Source organism: Lepidochelys kempii, chromosome 6 (assembly GCF_965140265.1).
Source record: "Lepidochelys kempii isolate rLepKem1 chromosome 6, rLepKem1.hap2, whole genome shotgun sequence".
Taxonomy (NCBI): Eukaryota; Metazoa; Chordata; order Testudines; family Cheloniidae; genus Lepidochelys; species Lepidochelys kempii.
The window spans coordinates 124,717,799-124,742,740 of NC_133261.1; the positions used below are offsets into that span (position 1 = coordinate 124,717,799).

The 24,942-nt window shown below is 44.9% G+C and overlaps 1 protein-coding gene across 1 annotated transcript; it reads right to left on the reverse strand.

Annotated features, from left to right (window-relative positions):
* Nucleotides 1-950: 950 nt before the first annotated feature.
* LOC140913633 (histone H2B 8-like) lies at nt 951-24,810 on the reverse strand. Its single transcript, XM_073350360.1, has 2 exons — nt 24,718-24,810; nt 951-1,412 (listed from the first exon to the last, which is right to left on the reverse strand). Exons 1-2 carry the CDS (start codon nt 24,808-24,810, stop codon nt 951-953), a joined length of 555 nt encoding a protein of 184 aa, XP_073206461.1.
* Between the last annotated feature and the right edge of the window lie 132 nt (nt 24,811-24,942).

Here is a 24,942-nt window from a genome sequence, read left to right on the forward strand (position 1 = left end):
CAGACACGCCCCCCAGGGGGACCCCCAGCCTGAGACCCCCCCACCGGGATTCCCCCAGACACGCCCCCCCAGGGGGACCCCCCAGCCTGAGACCCCCCCACCGGGATTCCCCCAGACACGCCCCCCCAGGGGGACCCCCAGCCTGAGACCCCCCACCGGGATTCCCCCAGACACGCCCCCCCAGGGGGACCCCCAGCCTGAGACCCCCCACCGGGATTCCCCGAGACACGCCCCCCAGGGGGACCCCCAGCCTGAGATCCCCCCACCGGGATTCCCCCCGACACCCTGCGGGGACCCCCCTGCTGAGATCCCCCCCACTGGGATTCCCCCAGACACGCCCCCCAGGGGGACCCCCAGCCTGAGACCCCCCCACCGGGATTCCCCGAGACACGCCCCCCAGGGGGACCCCCAGCCTGAGATCCCCCCCTGGGGGACCCCCAACCTGAGAACCCCCAACGGGATTCTCCTCAGACCTCTCCAACAGGGATCCCCAACCTGAGACCCCCTTACTGTGATTCTCCTCACAGGGACCCCAAGCCTCAGACACACACACCCCTGCACTGGAATTCCCCCAAACTCTCCCCATGGGAATCCCCAGCCTGTGAGGATTCTCCCCAGATACCCCCCTAGATCCCTGCCCAGGAGGATCCCCCAGCCTGAGACACCCCTGTACAGGGATTCACCCCAGACACCCCTGGAATCCCACAGGCTGAGATCCCGCCCATGGGGATTTCCCCCAGACACCCCCATAGGAATCCCACAGCCTGAGACACTCCCTACCATGTTTCCCCCAGGGAGCCCCCAGCCTGACACCCCCATAATGGGATTCCCATGCTGTGGCATATGGGGGCCCCAGTGTTCTGCAGAGCCATATCTGTGGCCACAGAATAAATGTGGTGAGACCCTCAGCTGTGGGTTGAGACGTCTCTTGCGGGGGACACACAGAGCGGTTACTTGGAGGTGGTGTACTTGGTCACAGCCTTGGTGCCCTCAGACACGGCGTGTTTGGCCAGCCCCCACGGCAGCAGCAGGCGCACGGCAGTCTGGATCTCCCGGGAGGTGATGGTGGAGCACTTGTTATAATGCCCCAGGCGGGACGCCTCCCCAGCAATGCGCTCGAAGATGTCATTGACAAAGGAATTCATGATGCCCATGGCCTTAGAGGAGATGCCGGTGTCGGGGTGAACCTGCTTCAGCACCTTATAGACATAAATGGAGTAACTCTCCTTCCTGGTCTTGCGGCGTTTCTTGTCCCCTTTATTCTGGGTCTTGGTCACCGCTTTCTTGGAGTCCTTCTTGGGCGCGGGAGCAGATTTCGCCGGCTCAGGTATCTCGATTGCTACTGACAGCACAGAACAGAACCAGCAATGGGTTGAGACGTCAGGCCATGTGGCTCCTGGAAGGATCTTTCCCTGACAGAGCAAGCCGTAGAGTGAGAAGGCTGGAGTTCCGAACAGTTGTTAATCATAAGCCTTCAGAAGCATATTTAAACTATTTCACTGAGCTTCAGCAGATTGAGGATGCTATTCTCTGCCATGGCCTTCTACCCTACCCAACCCAACCCAACCTCCTCCCAGGAGAGAGCATGGCTCTCAATGCTCTTTGCTTTGGCTTGTCTTCACATAGAAGTCATAATGCTTTAACTATACCAGTAAAGTTACATCCCTTCTTTTTAGTGTGGATGGCCCTATACTGGTATAATATTTATGTCCAGCTTGTATATAGCTCTTTTTATGAGTAGGTCTCAGAGTGCTATACAAAGGAGGCAAGTATCATTATCCCCATGTTACAGATGGGAAAACTGAGGCACGGAGAGGCAAAGTGACTTGCTCAAGCTCACCCAACAGGCCAGTGGCAGAGCCAATAATTGAACCTAGGGGGAGGGTGCTTGGGGCTCCAGTGGACAGGGGTAGGGGTGGGGCCTTGGGCGCAAGGGCTGGGCCACGTGGCTAACTTCCCCAAAGGGGGACTCACGTGTCACCCATGGATCTAACCAATTAGCCAGAGGTTATGCCCACTGCATATGAGCTCTGCACATTGCTACAAGACTCTAAGGCAGTGATACTCAGTGGTTCAGGAGCCAAATTAGCGATCAACATTACCCAAAAGAGCCACAGTAATGTGAATTCATTGTTTCATTTTCTATAGTACTATATATTCATATTTAAACAGTGTAACGGGGAAATATTTAGTTTGTTTTTATATATATAGCCAAGTATTATTATTTTATCAACTACAATTGGTTAATAACATAGTAAAAGCATTCTGATTGGTTAATAATTAAATCACACAGTGTTTCAATATCATGCTGCAAAGAGCCACAGGAGATATATTAAAAAGCCACTTGCAGCTTGCAAGTCTCAGCCTGAGTATCACTGCTCTAAGGTCTCATCTGCTTTAGAAGCTGATCTGTGATTCTCCTCCACCAGTGAAAGTTATAGTGTAGACAGGGCTCTGATGTTTTCCACATGTGAACCCATACAGTGCTGTCTGTCTCAGTCTGCAGCCAGCTCCAGAGCATCAGCTGTTTCCTGTAGCTTTACCAAGTAACGATTGGGTGAAATTACCAAAACCCAATTTTTTCACCGCTGTCATTCAGAATTCTGTGGTCAGCAGTGAAACAAGCAAGAATCATATAGCTGGACACAGGAGCAGCTGACATGTCCAGGGCTACAGGCTCAGGAAGCAGCTTGCCTACCAAACCTTGTATCTCTGCTCTCACAACACACAGCCAAGTGAAAGCATGCATCTTGACCCCGCTGTGAATGATGTCTCCACCCTAAAAGCCCATAACCTTCTGGAGTGCAAGGAAAGGGGAAGGAGTCAAAAACAATCAAGAAAAAAAGTCACTGAATAAAAATAAAGGAAAGAACCCAAATATAGGGGGTAGGAAGGGAAAGAGAGAATGAAGACAAAATGGGAGGGAAAAGGAAAGAATGGAGAGGAAAATGTACAGATGTGGCAACCGTGCTGAGATGTTGCGAAAGGGGCACCAACTATCAATCTGTTTCATCAATAAAAGGCAGGGTGGATAAAAATGATTTTTTTAAACAAATCAAAAAATCTGATTTTTTTAATTTAGATTGGATTTTTTTGATAAAATGCTTTTTGAGGAAAAAACCTATCTAAAGATAGATGCATTATACCTCAAAGATATCTCATCATGGAATACGGATTATAAATGCTAATTCTATAGTATGAGACAATATATTCATGTAATGTTTAAGAAAAGTTTTGTAAATGAGTTCCAATAGTTCATGGATTAGGGACCCAATTTTATGGGATTCCACAGGCTTCTGTATAGATTATTTAGGTTAATCTTTCAATCTACCCAATGGGACTCAGTGCTCAGTCTAGATAAGATCCCATCAGAGATGCTTAGTTTTGCAGTTCGCAAACTGGATTTGTGTTTCCAGAGGTAACATGCTTGTTAACAGCAAAAATGTTTTTAAATAAATAAATAATATATAGAGGTGAGAAATAACAGACCTCAACTCTATTGTCCCTCTGCAAATTTGTGTACACAGAGTCAACCCCATACCTCTCTCTAAAAGTGCAAAGTTTCAGAAAGTTCAATGAATTGAAGATTGTTGGGGGTGGAATAGATCTGGACAAGGAGAAGTCTGGAGATAAATGTGAGAAGCGAGGGACATATGCTTGTTTTGTTAAAATATACGTTTGCTGTTGAAGAAAAAAATCCAGAATACATAACGTTGTTGTTTTAGTTAAATAAAACAATTTAAATATCTGTGTAGTGATGTTCTCTTCCTAATACAGCATGGCAAGAAAATCCTCCAAATATTAATGATTAACCTGTTGAACTGGAGATAGTTCACCTCCCAATGACTTCATAAATATCTGCTTCAATTATCTTTGGGAAAATGAAATAACCAACAATCATTCATTTTCTGATATTGCTGTAAAACTAAACTGAAAAGTTTTCAAAATAAATCACTTAAAAAATGTATAGTGTGTACCTTCTAAAAATGAAACCTACATCCATCTCTGAGTTGTGAAGAATATGTATTAAGGTTATAACAACCAAGAAGAATGCATTTTTATATAGAAAACCATGATTAAATCAAGTCTTCCTGACTAGTGATTTAAATCATGATTTAAATCAAATCTATCCTGGTAAAAGGTCTGAACTGTTTGTTTAGGGACAGCACCCTAGTAGGAATCCCCGTACACTCACGTTCCTAGGAGCTGAGTGTGTAAAGCATGAACTAGGCTTCTCACACTAAGCTTGTCGACACCCACAAATTAACCATCATTGACAATGGGGGGGTCCTATTGGCCTCTGGCTAGTAGATGCCTGCTATATTATATTTGTCAGGCCCTGTCACATGTAACTAACTGTTTGTTTACTTGTTCCCAACAAAGGAGTCTTTGAGGAATGAGCAACTCAACTGCTTTAGGTATCAGCGAGGGATTTGCATAGAATCTCTCACTGAGGGCTCATTATTAGCCTATTCCCCAGCTGCATTTGTCACTGCAGGCTTCAGATGGATTTCCAGGATATCTCCAGCAAACAACAGCAACAGTGCAAGACTGACGTTCTGTGCGACTCCATGTGTTATAGGCAAGGGTAAGCAGGGCTTGAGTCAGCGTCCTAGTATGTGGGCACGTACAGTCGCAAAGCTGGTCAGCCAACTGAATGCAAGGCTCACCATCAATTGGTGAGACAGCATTTCGCTGTTCTGTTCTGGAGCTGGCCTTTTTTGCATGTCTCAGCCATCCTGCTGACCTTGTTGTGCACTCTCCCTCTGACTGAACTGTTCTTTCTTCCAAGGATATCATCAGGAATGCTGCTGCATGAGCCAACCGTTAGGGTCCATGAAAAGTGACGTAATCAGCATCATCTGCGCCACAGTGCTTAAGCATGTTATTTCCAAAATAGCACTCGGAGAGCTACAAGTTTATTGCCAGTATCTGTTCACTTTACTCACTGTGCACAGTGACTTCCGTGGGATTACTTAAGTGAGTAAGGTAGCAGTACCAAGTTTGGTCCCTAACCTGAATTTCCCACTGGCAGCTATTACCAAGCTTCCATGCCAGCTGATTGAATGGCCATTGTTTATTTTTACTCTCTTCATTGCAGAAAATCAGTTGTCAAGATTGACCCACTCTCTGCTCCCTTTATTCATTAGAATGCCACTTTAGCTGGCACGGAACCAATCCTGCTCTCACTGAAATGACTGGGAGTTTTGCTGTTGCTATCAGGGAGAGAGGGGTCGGGCCCCATCTTTTCAAGACCACGGTGGAAGAGGCCCGTTCAAACAAACAAACAAACAAAGCCAGGCTAAGCAAGTGAAGGGCTGGGTGTGAAGTGTTTTGTCAACTGCATGCCTGCATACAAAAAATATATCTTGACCCCTGATTTAATCTGTATTGATTTATCCATTCGATTGGTCTGACACAAAGTGGTCCAGTCAGTTCACCGTTTCTCCTCTTGACTAGGCAGCATGGATTTATAACCATGCTCAAGACACAATGCAGTAGTTCTGGATAAACCATCTAGCCATTGCAGGAGCTATACAATTAAATGTTCCTCTTCTACCAGGGCCTCTTGCCCAGCATTTACATGGTTGCACTGTAAAAAAACTCTGTTAGCAGCGATGCCCGTGGAAAACCCCGATCTAGAGCAGCCCCTCCTGTCAAAAACATTAATTTTTTGCCCAAAGTGATCTCTTGGGGGTGGGGGGCTGGGAAGGTAGGGGGTGTATGTGAAATCTGTCCCCACCCTCAGTGGGAACAGACAGATAGCTCAATATGCAGAACTCATGAATCTTGGGATCTCCACGGAGGCTAGGTCCATGGACACTGGCTCCAGGACCCCCTGCCTCAGCCCCTGCCATAGCACTGTGCTGTCAGGCTTATTCACTTTGAGTGGTAGGGGGATAAAAGTTATGTGCCCTACCTCAGCATTTGGGACAGGGGCAGGTGCTGTAGAAGCAGCTCACAGGGGGTCATCTATGTGAATGGATCTAGCAGGCACAATCCAGGCCCCTATCAGGATCTCACATCATCTTCTACATTTGGAACTGCAGTATGACATGAACAATTATAGTTAACACAATGTGTGATTTACCTGTGGAACTCACTGCTGCAAAACAATATTGTGATTAAATGGTTGTTTTAAAAATTATTAGATGAAAGAGCCTTTGCAGTTACATTAATTAGAACAAACATTGTAAGGGCTACAGTGCCCCAAATTTTAGGATGTATGCTGATCACTGGTTGGGATCAAGAACTTTCCCCCATAGTATAGCGACGCAGAACTAGGTGCATTATGGGAGCTTTATGCTTTCCTTTGAATGATCCAGCATTCATGACCCAGAGACAGGATGCCAGATTAAATGGTCCACTGGTTTGTTCTGATATAACAATCCCTATGGTTTAAGAAAGGAAAGAATATCTTGTCATTTAGTATGCCTTCTGCTATCTCTGGTCCTCACTAAAGTATATTATGCACTTGCCATGACCCCACAATATAGGACATCATGAAAAAGCTACTAATTAAATGAGTGCTTTTAAAATCATGCCTCATGCACCATTGTCCAATTGGAAGACAAAAAACAAATCTAAATTAAGTAGATTGTGAAGCTTTGTGAAAGAACCCTTTGAGCTTTATTGCTCCGTAGACCAGCCAGCATACCTGTAGTGCTGACACATATTTCCAAATTTATGAAGGAAAAAATGCAAAGACCCAATTAGACACATTTCATGTCAGCAATACAAGCCTGCTACTCAGGGGGTAAACTCTTTTCAAACACCGAATGGGGTCCAAAGCATCAATATCATACTTTTAGCATGGAATTCTGCTGACAAACAGTGCAGGAGTCTTTAAATCTGGGAAGCCAGAGAATCCATAGGGAGAAACGAGAAATGTGTTTAGTTTGGCTCTACTAGTCAAAACATGATCTAAGCCATGGGAGCTAATTATACATTAGTTTAAAATTATACACACCCGACGTAATATATGAGATCCTTATTAATACCAGGAAGAAATGCCCCAGTATTTTCACTGGCTTAGCCCATCTCTGATTCAGTCTCATTTAATGGTTACAAGAAAGGATTGGGGGCTTGGGGGACGTTAATTTGTTCTTATTAAGCTTTAGAAATAGTTACAAGCATGCGTTCTTCCAAAATGCAGGAATTGACTAATAATGAACATATCACACATGAAAAACTGTATCAACTGCTAGAAAAAAAAGCTGCAAAAATTAGCACCGTAGAGACAACTGGGCCTGATTCTGATCTCATCTACAGTGGTAAATCAGGAGTAATCTCACTGAAGTCTACTGAGTTACACAGGCAAGAGCAATCAGAATCAAGCCCAGGCAACTGTAAAAAGTATATTGCACACCTCTTAGCTAGCATTTGTCATAAACACAATGCATGCCATCAATTAAAAAAAATAAAACCTAAAAAAATGTGTTATAGTAAGATAAAGTATCATGAGGCATTGATGCACAACTGCATCAGGAATTTTACCATTTGTATGTAGTTCCTCTCCTAGAAGAAGTTAGTTCTGTTTTTTGTCATTAAGGTGAGACAATCAGGATAACCCTTTGCATTATCGCATTGAATATACATCTGTATACAAACAATTGATCTTCAGTTAAATGAAGTTTGGTGTGTAATAGTCCTGAAGTCCAGAAAGCCGGAGGAGAATGTGACCGGTTGGATCACAGAAAACCCCTTGGGCCTGCCAACTGATGTTCCAAGACTACTTCTGCCCCTGCTTTCCCTGCCAGCATGGGACTCCAGCACCCTGTCTTGCTGAGCCAGACACGCCAGTCTGCTTCAACACAGACCCTGGGTCTGAACTATGTGCCCCAAAGCTGCAGACTTAGCTGAAAGCAACTTAAGAAGTGTTCCTGTCTTTAATACTCAGATGTCCAACTCCCAGTGGGGTCCAAACCCCAAATAAATCCGTTTTACCCTCTATAAAGCTTATATGGAGTAAACTCATAAATTGTTCACCCTCTATAACATTGATAGAGAGATATACACAGCTATTTGCCCCCCTCCAGGTATTAATACATACTCTAGGTTAATTAATAAGTAAAAAGTGATTTTATTAAATACAGAAAGTAGGATTTAAGTAGTAACAGACAGAACAAAGTGAATTACCAAGTAAAAAAAAATATGCAAATCTAAGCCTAATACAGTAATAAAACTGAATACAGATAGGTTTCAGAGTATCAGCCGTGTTAGTCTGTATCCACAAAAAGAACAGGAGTCCTTGTGGCACCTTAGAGACTAACAAATTAATTTGAGCATAAGCTTTCATGGGCTACAGCCCACTTCATCAGATGCATAGAATGGAACATATAGTAAGAGGATATATATACATACAGAAAATATGAAAAGGTGGAAGTTGCCAGACCAACTCTAAGAGACTAATTAATTAAGATGAGCTATTATCAGCAGGAGAAAAAACTTTTGTAGTGATAATCAAGATGGCCCATTTCAGACAGTTACCAAGGCGTGTGAGGATGCTTAACATGGGGAAATAGATTCAATTAGTGTAATGACCCAGCCACTCCCAGGCTCTATTCAAGCCTGAGTTAATGGTATCTAGTTTGCAATTTTGAAACAGAAAAACTTCAAAAACAGACTCCAGCGAGCAACTGCTGGACTTGATTTGCAGGCATTAGCTAGGGGATTTCTCATAATGGCTCCCTCCTTTGTTCTGTTCCATCCACTTATATATCTTTTGCATACGGCTGGAATCCTTTGTCCCTCTCTGGGTTTCCACCCCTCCTTCTCAATGGAAAAGCACCAGGTTAAAGATGGATTCCAGTTCAGGTGACATGATCACATGTCACTGTAAGACTTCATTACCCACTTGCCAGCCCACAGGTCTACAGGAAGACTGACAAGTAAAACAGAGCCATGTACAGGTAATTGTCCTGGAGCCATCAAGATTCCAAACCACCATTAATGGGCCACATTTTGCATAACTACAATAGGACCTCAGAGTTATATTTCATATTTCTAGTTTCAGATACAAGAGTGATACATTTATACAAATAGGATGACCACACTCAGTAAATTATAAGCTTTGTAATGATACCTTACAAGAGACCTTTTGCATGAAGCATATTTAGTTACATTATATTCACACTCATCAGCATACTTTCATAAAATCATACAGAGTGCAACGTCACAGAGAGAATTCATGTGATAAAGCTAATAATATTCTGCATCTGTTATAGGTTATGTCAGAGATATCAGGAAAAACTGACATTGTATTTTTAACAAACTGCAGATTAGCTTTTCATTTCCAGATCCGGTCCATTCCACAATCTCTGTAACATGCCAATTAGAGGTATTTTGCAAAGCAGCGGATTTTTAAGGGTATCTTGTACACTTTCACTATGTTTAAAGGAGGACCAGTTGCAATCAATGAAGTAAAAACCAGGTGAAATATGATTGCAATAAGGTGAACAAGCACACTGGGCCATTAGAACACTTGGCCCCAATCCCACTAACACTTATGTACATGCTTCATTGTAAACATGAGTAGTCCCATTGACTTATTGTACATTCATGTGCATAAATCCTTGCTGGATTGGGGCCTGTTATCATTCTCTACAGAAAAATCTTTAATCTTATCATCACACTCACTGACGATTCTTTCCTACCTCTGTAGCATGCTGCTCTAAATTAGGGTTTATTTTGGAAGAGTTTAGTTTTGACTCAGATGCATCCCATTCAGCTGAAAGAGCTTGCTGCAAGGAAAACCAGTTCTAAAGGGTCGTTAGTAATGGAAAGTGGTAGAAGTTAAATCAGATTTCCAATCTGCTGATTTAGTTGGTTCTAGATCAGATCCTGTCAAAGATGACCATGGAGGGGGCAAAAGGGAATGAACATATCGTGAGCACTGCGCTGAGTGATAGTAAGATCAGGGGTAAGAAAAATTTGTCTAACATATTTTCCCCTTTCCCTTCATTGGTGGCATAATGGTGAAAAGAGGAGAATTTTTTAAAAGGAGGGTCCCTTTAAAGCTAAGAAAAATAGGAAATGCAGAAAAAAATCTTGTCTCCCTTAACAATTCTCTATGGTGGTGTAGTCATTGTATTTTGCTTCTGTGTGACATGATAAATAGCTCAAATCACTTTTCTCCTCACTTTCCACAATCTCAGTGGTTATGTAAAAAAGAGCAAAATAATCTATGAGCATCCATTTATTTAAACCAATCCCTTTGTAATGATTGCCTGTCTTCATTCAGTACCTAAACCATGAAGACATTTTCCTTTGCACAAAATGTGCATTTTTAACCAGGGAATGTTCTACCTCCTTCCTAACATGCAGCCCTAACTCACCTGAAATGCAATAAGATTACTATTAGCCAGAAACAACACACACACACACGCACAATCTAACAGATCTTCTTGTTCAAAGAGCTCTTTCAATTATCAGAGAAACGTATTCCATTTCTGAAGTAACTTAGGAGGCTGGCTCAGCATATTTGACTTTTGCCTTTGAATAAGAAGGTAATTGTGTTCCTTTAACTCCCCACCCGAGCAAGGCATCATGGGAATGACTGGGCTTCTTGTTGTAATGAATTTCTAATGAAATGTGCAGCAAATATCCTTTTAGCCTGTTCTGCTCTTTATACAAATCAAAGGTAAAACATAACTGTGAAGAGAGTGGGGAATATCCTGGCTAGCATTCAATTTAATACTATCACAGAACAAATTAACATTTAGCACTGTATCCACAGCTACCTGTGGGATGCCTACTTCGGCAGTTGTCTGTGTGCAGCCATTCTGATACACTGGGAAAATTACTTTAACTGCTCTGTGCCTCAGTTTCCCCATCTGTAATGTTGTCAGTAGCACTATAGCGGAGCAGTTACCCCACTCCTGTGAAAGGCTAGGCTGATTGGGGAAGCAGCCTCAGCTGGGGCCATGCCCCAGTCAGGCCACAGCTGGCCCTATAAAAGGGCTGTGAGCCAGGAGCTGAGTCAGTCTCTCTTTAGCTCTGGAGAGAGAAGGACCTGGTTGCTTGGGAGAGGATGGTACTTGAACTGGAGCAGTGCTGGGGAGTTCCAGCCTTGTAAAACCCCAGGCTGCAGGCCTTGTTGAAGGCCAAAGCAGGTACTGGGGTTGCAGAGGTGTAGCCCAGGGTTAAGCAGAGGCAGCTGATCCAGCCCCCTTGCAAATGATGAGTGGCCTTTACAGATTGCAGTTTGCCCCAGTGAGAGGGGACTAGATGATGACTTGCATGGTGATGGCAAGGTGATGATGCAAGGTGGGTGTAGAGGGTTGGGGGTTCTCCTGGGAGGTGTGTAGGTACTGCTGGGGCAGAACCCCAAGGTAAAAGGGTACTGGGGTCCAGGAGGGACATGGGGTCAAAGGCAGGTGAGCTTGCTCCAAGCTGGAATTGAGCTAATTCCCAGGATAATCAGCAGAAGGCGCTGTGCCAGTGAGTCGGGGTGTTAGAGAGACAAGGTGGGTGAGGTAATATCATTTAATGGACCAACATCTGCTGGTGGAAAAGACACCCTTTCAAGCTTCACAAATGGGAAAAATTAATGAGTTTCCCAGCTAAACACAAGGTGGGACAGATTGTGATGTTGCAGGAGAGTGGTTAAAGTGAAGTGGGTAATTAACACTTCTGCGGTCTTGGGGCATAGGAGGGTTAGCGGGTTACAGATTGTTGTAATGAGAAATAAAACCAGTATTGTTGTTGAGACCTTGGTTTTTGGTGTCTAGTGGATTTAGGGCCCTAGGCCCATCTTTTCGAAGGGGTTGTGAAGGTTTGCTTTGAGGATGAAGGGGTCTAATGTGAAGTGATCATTTTGTGACAAGAGTGATAGGGTGTTTTTGACTTGTCACTTTCCTGTGAGTTCATTTGAGAATGCAATGATTGTCTGGTTTCACTCGCATGGTTGTTACTGGGGCATTTGATCCTCTGGAAGAGGTACACCGTATGTTGTGATAAGCATATGTAGGAGCCCTGGATCTTGATAGGTTTCTTCTGTGGGTTATTGATCATTGAAAAAGTGGAGATATGACTGCAGGTTTTGCATCAGTTGTTCTGGCAGGGTCTGGCACTGCTTTGGGTTGGCATGTCTGGGTCTGTGGAAAGCTTGCTTTTGATGATGATTTTTGGGGGGGGGGGCTGTTTGAAGGCCAGAAGAGGGGATTTGGGAAAGATTTCTTTCAGGATGTGGTCCCCATTAAATATGTGTTGATGTGAGGCTCTATTAAGTAATGTATGTAAAGAGCTTGATCATCATTAGCTCTAAGATGCCCCATAAATATCATAGAACATACAATAGCCATGACTGGGACCCAGGAGATCTAGGTAAAATTCCCAGCTCTGTCATACCCACAAACTCACGATGTAGCTTTGTATAAACAACAATCTCTCTGTTCCCCATCCTTTCTCCCATCTTTTGCTTGTCTTGGTAAGTAAGCTCTCTGGGGCAGGGATGGCCTCTTGCTGGGTGTGCAGTGCCCAGCACAATGAGGTGTCTATGTGCTACTGTCCTACAGATGAGTAGTACCGATATAACTTTGAGGATGAAAAGTGCAAGTTTGGTTTGAAGGGAAAATATTCAGGCAGAAAAAAAGAGAATTGAGTTGATGTTACGCAAAGGGTTAAAGGAAATCAGGAAGTCCTTGACAAATGTCAGTGAAAAGTATAGCTGTTCTCCAGGAAAAGAAGCACCCCTATTAGGTGAGGGTTGGGCTGAAATTTAATGATTAAAATGCCAGAGATGCTGAACTCTTTTTACAATCCATCTTCACAAATTAAAAAAAAAAATAAAGCCAAGAGTATGGGCAATTAGGGAGTAATTAAAGCTGTAAAAAAACCGCTATCAATAACAGTGGATAAAAGGATACTTACTAATGTGGCAATACAGAAATTAATGGATCTGTATAACATGCATCTTGTTCCAGGAAATGACTAACTCAGGACCTGCCTCTGCACACACTTACTTGGATCCTTAACTTTTCTGCACACATTTACACATGCATGTAAATTACCTGCATCCCAGTAAGTCTGCCAGCTGGAAGTAGTCTGAGCTCCTAAGTAGAGATAGGGAGGTGCATAAATGTGTGTGGGCATGTAGTCAAAATGATCAAACCCCTGAATTGTTTCTGAAAAGTCACAGACCAGTGGGATAGTACCAATGGACTGGGGGGCAAGGGGGAAGCAAATGTGATAGCTTCAAAAGCAAGAACATTATTTACTATTAATAAAAAATTGGCTGTTTGTACAGTGTTCCATCCCCCAAACAAGAGCTGAATTATCTCCTAAAATAGAAAGGACTCCTCCAGTTTTGTTGGTCCTTATTATTGCACTAATCTATCATATGGAAAACAGAGCTATATTCTACTTCTCCAACTCTTTAATATGATTTGCATAAGACTCTTCTACCTTTTTCTTTACCAAAATAATAGCATAATGCATGGAGAATTAGAATCGCTACATTTCTTTTCCAGATAAGATTCAATTATCCACATTTCAGCAAGTTCAAAGTGCAATGAGGTGCAGTTAATACTGTCTCTGTTTTATAGAGCTTTACCTGAAGCTTGAAGGAAAGTGTCTGCACTAGGCTGCTTTGGTTTACACTCACATGTGTCAAAGACAATTAGATTCAGGCAGATCATTTGACAAAAGTATAGAAAAATATATTTTACAAAATTCAGCGCACAAAGAATTTCTGACCTAAAGCGCAGGATATGTTTGTAAAACTCATGAACAGGTTCCTCTGTGAAAGCTTGTAGCTCCTAGTAATTGCTAGGTAACAATGACTTGCCCCGAGGGATCAGCCAATGACAGCTGTTTCAAGCTTGTAAGTGAGTGTGCTGCTGGGAAGGCTTTTTATGGACCTGCTCTTAAAGGTGATTAAAGTCCAATAAAAATGGACTGATGTGCTTTTTTCCCTCCATACTGCCCGCAACATGAGACTGTTCCCTTAAAGGTATTAGAGAGACAAGCTGGGTGAAGTAATATCTTTTACTGGACCAATTTCTCTTGATGAGAGAGAGAAATGGCCGAGCTACACAGAGCTCTTCTCCAGATCTGGAAGGCGTGACTGGGCCAGTGCAAGTAAATATCTCTCAAGCAAGAGAGAGAAGGTTTTAGTCTGATCCCTTTGTCTCGTGGCCACTCGCAAACAGGAAAGGGAGGTAGAATCATTGGCACCTACTCCATGGGTACTCTGGGGCTGGAGCACCCACAAGGAAAAAATGGTGGGTAAGCACCCCCGGGCAGGCCCCCATCAGTACCCCCAGCACCTCCTGCCCCCCAGCAGACCCTGCCGATCAGCACCTGTGCCTCCTGCCCGTTGCAAACAACTGTTTCACGGCATGCAGGAGGCTCTGGCTGGGAGGGGGCAGAGCGAGGATGCAGTGACCTTGGGGGAGGGGGCTGAAAGAGGCAGGGTGGGGCCTTGAGGGAAGGAATGGAGGGGGGCAGGGCCTGGGGCAGAGCCAGGGGTCAAGCCCCCCCAGCACATTGGAAAGTCATAATTTTAAATGGAATTACTTGCAGTTTGTCATTAATGGCTGCTGTAATTTCTTTAATTCCTGAGTGACACAGGGCTAGGGCCAATGTCTATTGAAATCAATGGATATTGGGTTGGGCCTGGAATGTAGCATTTTTAAAATCAAGAAAGATTTGTGGCTGCCTTCTGTCCTCAGAGCCTAGCCCATTATCTAGAGCAGAATCTGATCCCAAACATCAGGCAGGGGGCAAATTTAGAGCTAAATCAAATTGAGTGAGTCACTTTAATTCAAACATTGTTCTTATCTGCATACGTGAGAATGCACGGGGATAAATGCCTAATGGCACAAAAGCCAGCACCATGGAGTATTTGAAAGATGTAGCACTAGGAGATATCTTGGGCAGATCAGTGGCTCTCCTCTTCAGCAGGATAAATCACTGAACAGAACACCCCACCCTCTGTAGACTTGGTGTTGAACTTCAAAGTCCTACCTACACCAGAGACCACTTCTCACATGAGACAGCTGTGCTTTTCTGGGGCAAGTCAGATCTCATGAACTTTCTAAGTTTTTTCATAACAGAAGACAGCACATTCTCAGTCAAGGGTTCTTAACTGTGGACTAAACTTCTGAAGAAGATAAGACTAAGCCAAACCCTAGCCATCTTCAGAACATGAAGCAAGACCCACCTGTTTACCAAATGCTTCCAACTATAACAGAAGATGGTGGGGTGGGAGGGACAAAAACCAAGCAGAACTTCCTAAAACCTGAAGGGGGCAAAGAGCAAAATCTTCTATGGACAACACTATCCTGATCTAAACTTGATCAGTGCTTTGATCCTGTGGTGATGAGTACTATAGTAAAACCTCAGACCGATAGCAGAAGCTCCAGTTAATACATTTCTCTAACAATACTACTTGGGGGAGGGAGAGCCCCGACAGATATTGAATCACTCCATTTAAACAAGGCACAAAGCCACAGTGTTGGTCTAATCATAGACTTTCAAAATAAAATTAACTGATTGGTCATTAGGGCCACATGACAATTCATCATTATGGTAATGATGCATTTTGCATGATTCATCATCCTATTAATTGGCTTGCACCATTCACAGGGTGTGTGTAATTGTTGGCTGCAGTCGCAGCATATTTCGTGCTCTCGGCGGACAGTGGCTAGTTGTGTCTCTCCTCACCCCGTTGCTGGTGCTTGCCAAAAAGTAGGCATTAGGGACAATAGTTTAAAAAAAAAAAAAAAGTAAAGAGAGAAATAGTAGCCCTGTCTCAAAGTATTCAACGTGGGATGTCAGAAGCTGAACAGATAAGTTTCATGAGCAAGGTCAACTCCTTAGCTGTGTATTTCAAATTAATTCCTGTCCCATTCCTATTAGGATTCACAGTCTCCTGCTGAAGGAGGGGCAATATCTTGCAATAGACACAAGCAGAGGCTTTGAAGATTTGAACTCCAGGAAGTGGGGGGGGGGGGGGGAGAAGAGCAGCTTGCTGGGGAAAAAAGCCCCCCAGCATACCTGCCACCTCACATACCATTTCTATAGGACACACCCCTAGAACAAGTGTACTTCATAACCTGTCTATCTAGGTAAGGTAGTTATGTGCTTCCCCACCATAGCATGAGAACCTCACAATCTTTAATGTGTTTGGGCAGGGCAGGGATATTCTCCCCATTGTTCAGATGGGGACTCGGAGATGCCCAGATCCCAAAGGTACTTAAGCCCCTAAACCCCAGACACAGTCCCAGTTTTAGACACCCCTGTGATCCACAGCCCCCCTCCCCCACCACTTGGATGCTACCTAACCCAGGAGGCACCTGCATCTCACCTCGTGCCTACGTTTTCAGGGTAAACATTCCCTCTGTGCCTACGTTTCTGTTTCTGGGCATGCACGCTGCTGCTTCCCTCTAGGCGTCTGGATGTCTATCTCCTGCCTAAGCCCCAGAGTGATCCGCAAACTGGGAGGAAGACAGGCAGAGGAGCGCCTTTCTCCCCCAAGAAAGGCGTGCTCAGAAGCCATCTTGCAGATCGGGTCCTATCCAAAATCTAGCGGGAAGCAGAGGCAGTGTTTAATTTGTAATGAAAGAGGTGCCGGGGCTCAAGCAATTTCTTTACTTTCAGGCCCGGAGTTACTGGGGTTATGAACTGCCAAGCTCCAAGGTTAGACACTCACCTGGGGTGTGGGAGAGTCAGGTTCAATTGCCCCCTCTGGCAGAGGGGAAGACAGGATTTGAACAGGGATCTCTTACCTCCCAGGAGAGGGCGCCAACCACTGAGCTGTGGGAGCATCTAATCTGGGACTCCCACAATCTCCCCTGTTGAGCTGTTCTACTGTGTGTAAACAATTAAAGAATTCCTGGAGCAGGGGGACTGGACCGTGGGTCCCCCACCTGGACATCAGGCTATAGCGTCATTCCCTTGCTCCTGCTATGCCTGGCCCAAAGACTCAAGTATTTATCCAAAGTTGAATACCTTTACCAGGAGAGTGAGGGAGCCACGCCTCAGAATATCCCAGAGCTGCCTTCCATTCTTTCTCCCCATCTAACAGAGGAGGGAATTGAACCTGGCTCTCCCACATCCGAGGTGAGTTCTCTAGCCACTGGGCTACAAGTTATTAGCTGAGCACCTCCTCTTCCCGCAGTTTTGTAGGGACGAGAGACAGGTGCCTAACCCAGACTCACAAGAAACAGCTTAGGTGCCTAAGCCACCTGACTCCCTGAGAGGGATCCCTGGCTATGGACTGCTAGTTGCAATAGGTGTCTCCCTGCAGCCTGGATTTAGGTGCCTATCTCCACAAGGGGGTGGGGTTTATGACATACCCTCTGATTGGCATCTGCCACTGGCTAGTTTAGGCAGCATGCTGCCTTTTGTGATCACTTTCTGAGGGGCTTATTTCTCTGCATTCACTGTAGAGGAGGCTATGCACCTAATTCAGACTCTGTGGATCTCAGTAATTTTTCTAGGTGCCTAAAAGTTAGATGTTGCAACACAACACCTACATCCTGGTGTGGATCCAGGCCAGAGAGACTGTGATTAGCCCAAAGTCACACAGGAAATCTGTAGCACAGAGATCCCTAAAGTATGGGACATGTCCCCTGGGGGGGGGCATGGAGGAATGTCTGGGGGGCGCAGCAGCCCTGGGCCAGCCCCCACAGGGGCAGAGAGGGAGAACCACCCAGCCTCTCTCTGCCCCCAGCTGCGTCCCTGGCTCCTGGCCCTGCACCTGCCTCCAGCCTTGGCACAGCCTGGCTGTGGCTCCACTCCCACCCCTGGCCACAGCCTCAGCCCCACTCCCAGCTGTGGCTCCAGCCTTGGCCCCCTTATCCCTGTCCCCACACACACACATCTCAGAGGATCCAGGGAAGAGGGGGGCATGGACAGGGGTAAGGGAGGGGCACGACTCTCAAAAGTATGGGAACTGCTGCTCTAGCAGATCAGACAATTGAACCTAGGTTCCCTAGAGCCCAGCTTGGTGCCCTAACTACTGGATCATCCTTCTTAAAAAAAGACCTGAAGAGAAATGAAGTAGAAATAGCATTGCAGAGCCAAACCCCCCTCACCTCAGTCCCAAGGGCAGCCTCATTTACATGGGTAAAATAAGCAGGATTTGGCCTCGAATTTTTCAGAATTGCTGGGTAAAAGGAACACAATGATACTCAAGTGTTTATAAGGGTTAATGTTTATCAGTGTTGTAGTTCTGGCTCCCCCCACCCCCCTCGACATTACCCCATCTCCCCTCCCCACTACTGCATGTCCAGAAAAGTAGCTTTTAAAGAAAAAGATACCAGAACTTCAGCTGGCAAGTGCTGGCAAACATGACTGAGCAAGTAGGGCATTTTTTTTGTTTAGGAAGGTGCATTGATGTGCAGATGGCTGGAAGAGATTCAGAGCAAACCTCTGTTGATCTATGCTGCCATGAACTCAAGCATGTAAAAAATAAATAAATAAATACACAGACCTACAGATTATTTATACTCTACACTTTTAATGCAGTGTTACGCTAGGTAGTGTTGTCAGAGGGACTGATCCTCTAACCTTTCCTCAGACAAACTGTCCTGACTCTTACGAATAGTCACACTGACTGTAGGACGCCCCTCCTCCCAGTATAAAAATCTATCCCTCAGTTGACAGAAAATTATGCACAGGAATTCCTTAATTCTGACATTGCCCCCCTCAGTTGCTTTAAGCAACTCACTTCAGTTCTCTACCTCCATTTCTTCATATGTGAAATGGAGATTGACAGCAGCTGAGGATTTGATCCACAATCAGTATCACTCTTATCTCATGCTCAAATAAATTGGTTAGTCTCTAAGGTGCCACAAGTACTCCTTTTCTTTTTGCGAATACAGACTAACACGGCTGCTACTCTGAAACTCTTATCTCTGTTTGCCCTGCTTTGCACTAATGCAGAGTGTCAACACCAGGGGTTAATTACACTGGTGTAGTTTTGTGGTGTGAATTGCCTTAATGTAGGCAGGGAAAAAATATAATTGTACCCCTAAGAAGCAAGGGAATGCTCCAAACTTATCTAACCACAGCAATGAGAAATGAGCATCTGCCATTAGCACATATGCCTTCTCTTCCCCCAGGTCAGGCATTAGCGTTACTGCTGTGGTCTCTTGCCATGGTCTTTCATCACTGGGCTAAAACAAACATCTCAGCTTTATCATGCTATTCTACATCTTGTCTAAAAATGGTTACACTTTAGGTTCACCCGCTATAGAGTAGTTGCAGTGCTCTGTAGGCTTCCACAGATGTCGTGCTCAGAACACCGAGAACTCTGAGCCACGGTGTCTTAGCATGAGTGAGAGCTTTGCCGCTGCTAAGCTGGGTGTCAGCTCCCTGCCACACCAGCCTGCCTGTCTGGCCAGCAAACACTGCAAGACTTTGCCAGGCCAAACCTTGCCTTGCACGTGATCAGTGAACCTCGGAGACACCTCCCTGCAGCATCCGGTCCCTCTCACTGGACACTCACAGAAATTATTACGTTTGCCGCCTCCGAAAAGACAGAGCACACATCAGCCTGTTAGGTTATCTGAAGTCTCACGCTTCACTTTAATACACAGCATGGAGATGGTTTTGTAATAAAACACAAATAACCTTATTAGCAAAGAACAGAGATTTAAGTGATACTAAACAAGAATAAAAGAGACAGGTATGATTACAAACAAAAACAAAACACTTTCCAGTGACTAAAGTTACAATCTTTGCCTAAGCAGTTTTCTTACTTACCTCAAGTTACCAGCATCCCTAGCCCTCCAGACTAGGGCAGTGGTTCTGAAACTGTGGGTCAGGACCCCAAAGGGGTCACCAGGGCTGGCTTAGACTTGCTGGGGCTCAGGGCCTAAGCCTGAGTCCCACTACCCCGGGCCAAAGCCTGAGAGCTTCCACCCTGGGTAGCAGAGCTCAAGTTACAGGCCCCCTGCCTGGGGCTGAAGGCCTTGGGCTTCAGCTTTGGCCCCCTGCCCAGGCCAGTGGGGCTCAGGCTTTGACCACCCCACCCCACCGAGGGCAGCAGAGCTTGGGCGGGCTCAGGCTTTGGCCCCCCTCCTGAGGTCATGTCATAATTTTTTTTTGTCAGAAGGGGGTCATGGTGCAATGAAGTTTGAGAACCCCTGAACTAGGGGATCCAACTTTCACAGGCTCAAAGGGTATTGTACCCTACGTCCCCTTTGTTGTATAGCCAAAAGGTCTTTATGCTCCCTTTTTATTACTCAAAGTCCATTGTTTCTGCCTCAAGATCCAGGAAGGCTTCCTGGGCTGCAGATTCTGACCCTGGCATGACTGTTAAATAATCTTCTCCCCCCAGTTATTTAGCTTGATGGCTTTGTTTACCTTATATGTTAATGTATTTTCCACTGTACTCTGACTTACAAAGCTTGACTCAGACAGGTGAATCCACATACCTCGGTCTATGCCAAATGTGTTTATCAAGTCTGCCCCTGGAACATATTTCCAGCACAGATGCGTAACCATCCATCCATCCTTTAGTCAATGGTACTCCTGAACAGCGTGTCACCAGTTTACATGCGATACCTTATATTACACCCTTGGGATATATACTATGACAACAGTGTGTTAGGGGCAATGAGTGTGTCAGAACTTATGGGCGTTACTGTTTGGGGGGCCCTCTGCCAGTTGGCATTGTGGGGCTCCCAGGATCACAGATGCTGCCACTCTGAGTTTCCTTTCCTCCACTTCTTTGTCACTTGATTGCCTCTTTAGCTGAAACATTGTGCTCAACCCTCCGCTGACCACTCACAGGTTGTTGGGCTAGATACAGGAATTCCTATATGAAATTATATGTCTTGAATGGTCCCTTCCAGCCATAAAAATCTATGAAACACCTGGGCAAAGTGAGTCAAAGTGGATGTGAAGCGCTACCAAACCAAAATGGTAGCATGGTTCTTGGAGAAAAGGATCCTTGTGTACTCAACACAGAATATACAAAAGTATAAGTGATAGGTTCTACTGTGCCACTTGTTTCGTTTCTTGTTATCAAGAGCATTGGTTCTCAACCAGGGATACGCGTACCTCCAGGGGTACGCAGGGGTCTTCCAGGAGGTACATCACCTCATCTAGATATTCGCCTAGTTTTACAACAAGCTACCAAAAAAGCACTAGCAAAGTCAGTACAAACTAAAAATTCATACAATGACTTGTTTACACGGTGCTATGTACTATTAATTGAAATGTAAGTACTATATTTATATTCCAATCGATTTATAATTATATGGTAAAAATGAGAAAGGAAGCAATTTTTCAGTAATCGTGTGCTGTGACACTTCATCTGATTTTGTAAGCAAGTAGTTTTTAAGTGAGGTGAAACTTGGGGCTATGCAAGACAAATCAGACCCCTGGAAGGGGTACAGTAGTCTGGAAAGATTGAGAGCCATTACCACAGGCTAGTGAGCAAGAGGAACAGGCTGTTTCTCTACTAGAAGGCAAGCTGTATGCAGTGTCTCTGGCGTGTTCTTCCGAAGGATTTCTTCAGCACAGCCAGCTGTTAGTAAAATTATTTGTGTGCATTCACTGCAGAAACCAAATCTAAACTCAAAAGGCAAAGACGTCTCTGGCAAAGCGTCAGGTTTATCAATCAAATTGTTCCGCAAATGCATTATTCTATCATGCAGTACTTCCTCCACAGCATATTCCCCACCTGTGCCTTCACAGGAATCTAGGCATTAGTGTGCAGTGACCGCACAAGGAGAACAGGAACAAGTTAATAGTACCAACTTCAAGTCAAGAACTGCCCTAGCAAAGCTGGGTCTGCAGCGTCAGACTCTCTTGAGTCTCAGTTAGTATGAACAGACAACAAGTTAATCCATCTCAGAAGCATGGCAGAGTTTTTTGCACTGATCTGTTTCACACCTGCTCAGCTATTTGTACTCTCAACAATATGCATGTCGTTATTAAGGGAGACCAGGTGGATAGCGGAGGAATTCGTTCTTACATCAACATCTGCAGGGGAAACGAGCACAAAGACTAGGTGGCAAGGGCAGCAGCATTTCCAGGGCCTACTTTCCCACGGTCCTAGACACAGTGATGTCAATGGAGCCTGCTGGGTTATGAATGAGCGGTTTCTGTTCAGTGCCCCTGAGCTCGGGGGAGGGAAAGATCAGGATCCGAGGTGCACAGCTTGGGCCCTTCTTTATGTTAAATTGATAATGACCCACTGCTTGTTTGTTTTAGGGGGAGGGAAAATAAGGGGAGGTTCTATTGTTTGCTAGGAAGCAGTGGCTGGATTTAAGATGTTTTTTCCCCTTATCTTCTATATTGATTTTTTTCTGCCTAACAGAGGAAATTAATTCACCAGCAGACCTACACTAATAAACTGATCCTATGTGCAAAATATATGCCTCAAGACCACAAACACTTACACCCTGATCTAGCAAACACTAACACACATGCTTAACTTTATAGATGGGGGGAGTCCCTTGTAAGTCAAGTTAAAGACTTTGCAGGATCAAGGTCTTAAACCCCTGCTTACCTCTACTCATGTGCATAGTTCCATTGCAGAACTATACATGGGGAAAGGGAAGCAGGTGCTCAAATAAATTGGTTAGTCTCTAAGGTGCCACAAGTACTCCTTTTCTTTTTACACATTTTCAGGGTAAGTGAAGAAACATTTCAGTGTCAGGGATCTAAACAGTTGTGCTAATCAGTGAGCAGAATATGATAAACATAATCATAGCCTTTTAAATATACTTCAGTTATTCAACCTTACTTTCAGACCCAAACTTTTCCATTTCGGCTGAAAACTGGAGCACTGCTTTTCAGCTTTAGATCCATACCGTTTGACTAAGGAAGTCCAGCACTTCCCCGCTACGAGCAGAAGAGTGAACTGTTCCCTTCTCCCAAAACAATAAAAGATGATTTTTAAAACAAAAAATTGGCAGATCCTTAGTTTGGGTTGGTGTCTTTCCACATGACCAATAAATGAACTTGAACAGATAGCTATTGTGCAAATATATTTACTAGAGTCAATTAAGGCACAGACAAATGCCTATGGTCTCCGCTCCTGGAGTTATGTGGTGACTCAGGTGTAACCAACGCTGTGACATCTGCCTGAGTCTGCCAACATCATGAAACAATAACTGCAAGAGATTAACTGTCCCATACATCTCAATGGGATGGTAACGCTGAAACCTACTGCTCTTCTCCCCTGGACTGGGGAGGGCAGCTCTGCTGCAGCCGTGTCAGTAGCTCGCCCCTCCAACAGTGTTGTCTGCCTGGGTGGATAACAGTTGAGTCCTCCCTCTTCTGGATAGGCACCAGCCTGCCTGGAGGTAATGAGCAGTAGTCCAGGACATGGGAAGGGCTTAGCCTGACCAACAAAAAGAATGAGCCAACCAACTCTTATGTAGAGGGCCCTTGATTTCAGTGAAAGTTAGGACACATTTTTATGTCTGATTTTGTAAGCAAGTAGTTTTTAAGTGAGGTGAATCTAAATACCTTCATAGACCTGGGCCCCTGTCATTCTCACATCAAATAAGGTCAGAGCCATGTGAAGAGGTGCATGGGACCCCAGCCTGCCTTAATCCAACCCTGACATTTAATGAACCAAGAATGTTGCACCCCTTAAAATCAGCAGAAGAAACTTAGGGAATCAAGGATGCATGTTTGCTTCCATTGAAATTAAATCAGCCTCAGAACTGACATATGTTGAATGGAAAAAACTAACATAGCAGGCTGTCCAGAGATTCCAACTCTGATTCAGTTCTTGAAACCCCCATAGCTATCCATGATTTATACCTGTAGACCTCAGATACTCAGTGCACCAGGATAGGTTATAAACATTGTTCCAGGAGGAGATTAAAACTCTGAATGCTAACTCAAGCCCAAAATGTCTTTGGATGCTAGGATTGCCTTGGTATTAAATTAGAGTTAAGAGAGAGCTATTTTTCATTAAGACTGACCTCTCAGTCAGCTTTACTATGAATCTGCTCTCTATTTTCTAGTCACCTCCAGCTTCCTGATAGCAATCTGCTGCTCCCAGCAACCCGGCTGAAAAGAAGGTTCTAAAACACACTGAAATACACCATTCCTGCTTGACCTGACCTTGCACTCCTAACAAACTTGTAAAGCAATTAATCAAAGCCTCATTAGAGCCCACAGTTCTGGTTAATTAACCCAGCCAGAGGGATGGTTAATTGTGGCTAATTAAACACACCTTTAATTATGCTTGTTTTCACTAGCCCTGCTTCACCTAAAGAAAATGATCTTGCAATGCCTCTGCTGAAAGCCCATCAGTGAAAGATAGGAATAACATTTTCACACTGAACTAGTTTGTAGGGATGTTGTTGTATGCAATACTAAAGGGCTACCTTTCAGTCTATACCAGCTCACCCCCATTAAGGAAACTTCATCTTCAATTTACCTTTATAATATTAATGATAACAAATATTAAGTTAAAAGCACTCAGGGTGGAAAGGTGGCCCAGATCCATTGCTGAGGGGTTCAAAGCGCCTCTTTTTGCGCCTAGCTCTATTAGGGGGACCCAGGTGGAAAGTTCAACGATGAAAACCACAGTCTGCCATGTGAACAAGACACTTTCCCTTCCACGCAAGAGGAAAGCTTTAGGTGGCCTAGGCTTGAAGAAATTCAGCCCCCTCCCCGTTCTCTAAAGAGCTGGTTGAGTGGGTGTGCAGATCAGCCTCTGGCTTGGGTTCACCGTAGTATAACAGCGTCTCCCTCAGAGGGGCAGCACCTTTACGTGCTGGGCTGCTGTACCCAGCCGTTAGCCAGCAGCTTGCGGGGGGCTGCACGGTTCAGAAGGCCGTAGCCGTGCCCGGTCCAGTTCGGGTTGCATTGTTGCATGTACATGCACGAGCCGTTTCAAGGGGCAAGCCCCCGACGGAGTGGGAAGATCTCCGGGGAAGCGTTGGCTGGGACTGGAAAGGCTGGCGAGACGGGAGCTTTTCCCCTGCAGCAGCTGGGTGCAGAACCCGGGACCGG